Here is a 2,890-nt window from a genome sequence, read left to right as displayed (position 1 = left end):
CATCATCATCATCATCATCATCATCATCATCATCATCATCATCATCATCATCATCATCATCATCATCATCATCATCATCATCATCATCATCATCATCATCATCATCATCATCATCATCATCATCATCATCATCATCATCATCATCATCATCATCATCATCATCATCATCATCATCATCATCATCATCATCATCATCATCATCATCATCATCATCATCATCATCATCATCATCATCATCATCATCATCATCATCATCATCATCATCATCATCATCATCATCATCATCATCATCATCATCATCATCATCATCATCATCATCATCATCATCATCATCATCATCATCATCATCATCATCATCATCATCATCATCATCATCATCATCATCATCATCATCATCATCATCATCATCATCATCATCATCATCATCATCATCATCATCATCATCATCATCATCATCATCATCATCATCATCATCATCATCATCATCATCATCATCATCATCATCATCATCATCATCATCATCATCATCATCATCATCATCATCATCATCATCATCATCATCATCATCATCATCATCATCATCATCATCATCATCATCATCATCATCATCATCATCATCATCATCATCATCATCATCATCATCATCATCATCATCATCATCATCATCATCATCATCATCATCATCATCATCATCATCATCATCATCATCATCATCATCATCATCATCATCATCATCATCATCATCATCATCATCATCATCATCATCATCATCATCATCATCATCATCATCATCATCATCATCATCATCATCATCATCATCATCATCATCATCATCATCATCATCATCATCATCATCATCATCATCATCATCATCATCATCATCATCATCATCATCATCATCATCATCATCATCATCATCATCATCATCATCATCATCATCATCATCATCATCATCATCATCATCATCATCATCATCATCATCATCATCATCATCATCATCATCATCATCATCATCATCATCATCATCATCATCATCATCATCATCATCATCATCATCATCATCATCATCATCATCATCATCATCATCATCATCATCATCATCATCATCATCATCATCATCATCATCATCATCATCATCATCATCATCATCATCATCATCATCATCATCATCATCATCATCATCATCATCATCATCATCATCATCATCATCATCATCATCATCATCATCATCATCATCATCATCATCATCATCATCATCATCATCATCATCATCATCATCATCATCATCATCATCATCATCATCATCATCATCATCATCATCATCATCATCATCATCATCATCATCATCATCATCATCATCATCATCATCATCATCATCATCATCATCATCATCATCATCATCATCATCATCATCATCATCATCATCATCATCATCATCATCATCATCATCATCATCATCATCATCATCATCATCATCATCATCATCATCATCATCATCATCATCATCATCATCATCATCATCATCATCATCATCATCATCATCATCATCATCATCATCATCATCATCATCATCATCATCATCATCATCATCATCATCATCATCATCATCATCATCATCATCATCATCATCATCATCATCATCATCATCATCATCATCATCATCATCATCATCATCATCATCATCATCATCATCATCATCATCATCATCATCATCATCATCATCATCATCATCATCATCATCATCATCATCATCATCATCATCATCATCATCATCATCATCATCATCATCATCATCATCATCATCATCATCATCATCATCATCATCATCATCATCATCATCATCATCATCATCATCATCATCATCATCATCATCATCATCATCATCATCATCATCATCATCATCATCATCATCATCATCATCATCATCATCATCATCATCATCATCATCATCATCATCATCATCATCATCATCATCATCATCATCATCATCATCATCATCATCATCATCATCATCATCATCATCATCATCATCATCATCATCATCATCATCATCATCATCATCATCATCATCATCATCATCATCATCATCATCATCATCATCATCATCATCATCATCATCATCATCATCATCATCATCATCATCATCATCATCATCATCATCATCATCATCATCATCATCATCATCATCATCATCATCATCATCATCATCATCATCATCATCATTCATCATCATCATCATCATCATCATCATCATCATCATCATCATCATCATCATCATAAATGCAATCCATAGCAAAAAATGCTTGTTTTTAACTGTTCTATACAAATCCGCTATCAAATTTTGTCGGCTGATGTCGCCGTAGCCAATAGGTGCCACCCCTTAAGAATTTCTCATCACTATTCCTCATTTCCGTGTTGAATTGACTTTAGAGGGTGGTGAATTGATGTTAGCAGTGGTGAATTGATGTAAGACCTAAGGGTGCGTGTAAGTTGACGTTTCAGCTTGCAGGCAAACCAGAATGACAGATTTGTTTCCGGTCTTTATATGGCGTGTCTATGATAACGACTGTTCTCCCTTTGTTTCAGAGACAGGCGATTTAAAGCAGGAGATGCGCTTAGCAAATTCTGTTTGCCTTTCTGTGAAATTGTCTTTGGTCAATGGGCTTTTGAATTATTTGACTTTGTGTTTTATCTCTCACACCTCTGTTCAGATTTAAGTTTACTTTATTCTGCAAATTATTTTTTTTTGTTTTTGTCTGAGCTCAACAGTTCTTATTGAATCTTGAAGAAGAGCGAAATATTTACCTATTTTGTTTATGCAATCGATCAACGCAAAGTTCTCACACTTTTCACAATTATAGATAATGTTAATGGGTTTCTCTTGTTCTCT

General features: G+C 34.1%; 1 protein-coding gene across 1 annotated transcript; it reads left to right on the top strand.

Annotated features, from left to right (window-relative positions):
- Positions 1 to 896: 896 nt before the first annotated feature.
- Positions 897 to 2,066, top strand: LOC129949686 (uncharacterized protein DDB_G0271670-like; the record flags this gene model as incomplete). Its single annotated transcript, XM_056061282.1, has 1 exon — positions 897 to 2,066. A coding segment is annotated over one exon (1,170 nt), but the record flags the coding sequence as incomplete, so codon positions are not given.
- Positions 2,067 to 2,890: the final 824 nt, after the last annotated feature.

Source organism: Eupeodes corollae, chromosome 3 (assembly GCF_945859685.1).
Source record: "Eupeodes corollae chromosome 3, idEupCoro1.1, whole genome shotgun sequence".
Lineage (NCBI taxonomy): Eukaryota > Metazoa > Arthropoda > Insecta > Diptera > Syrphidae > Eupeodes > Eupeodes corollae.
The sequence above is the reverse complement of the archived record's forward strand: the minus strand, read 5'-3'. Positions and strand labels throughout refer to the sequence as shown.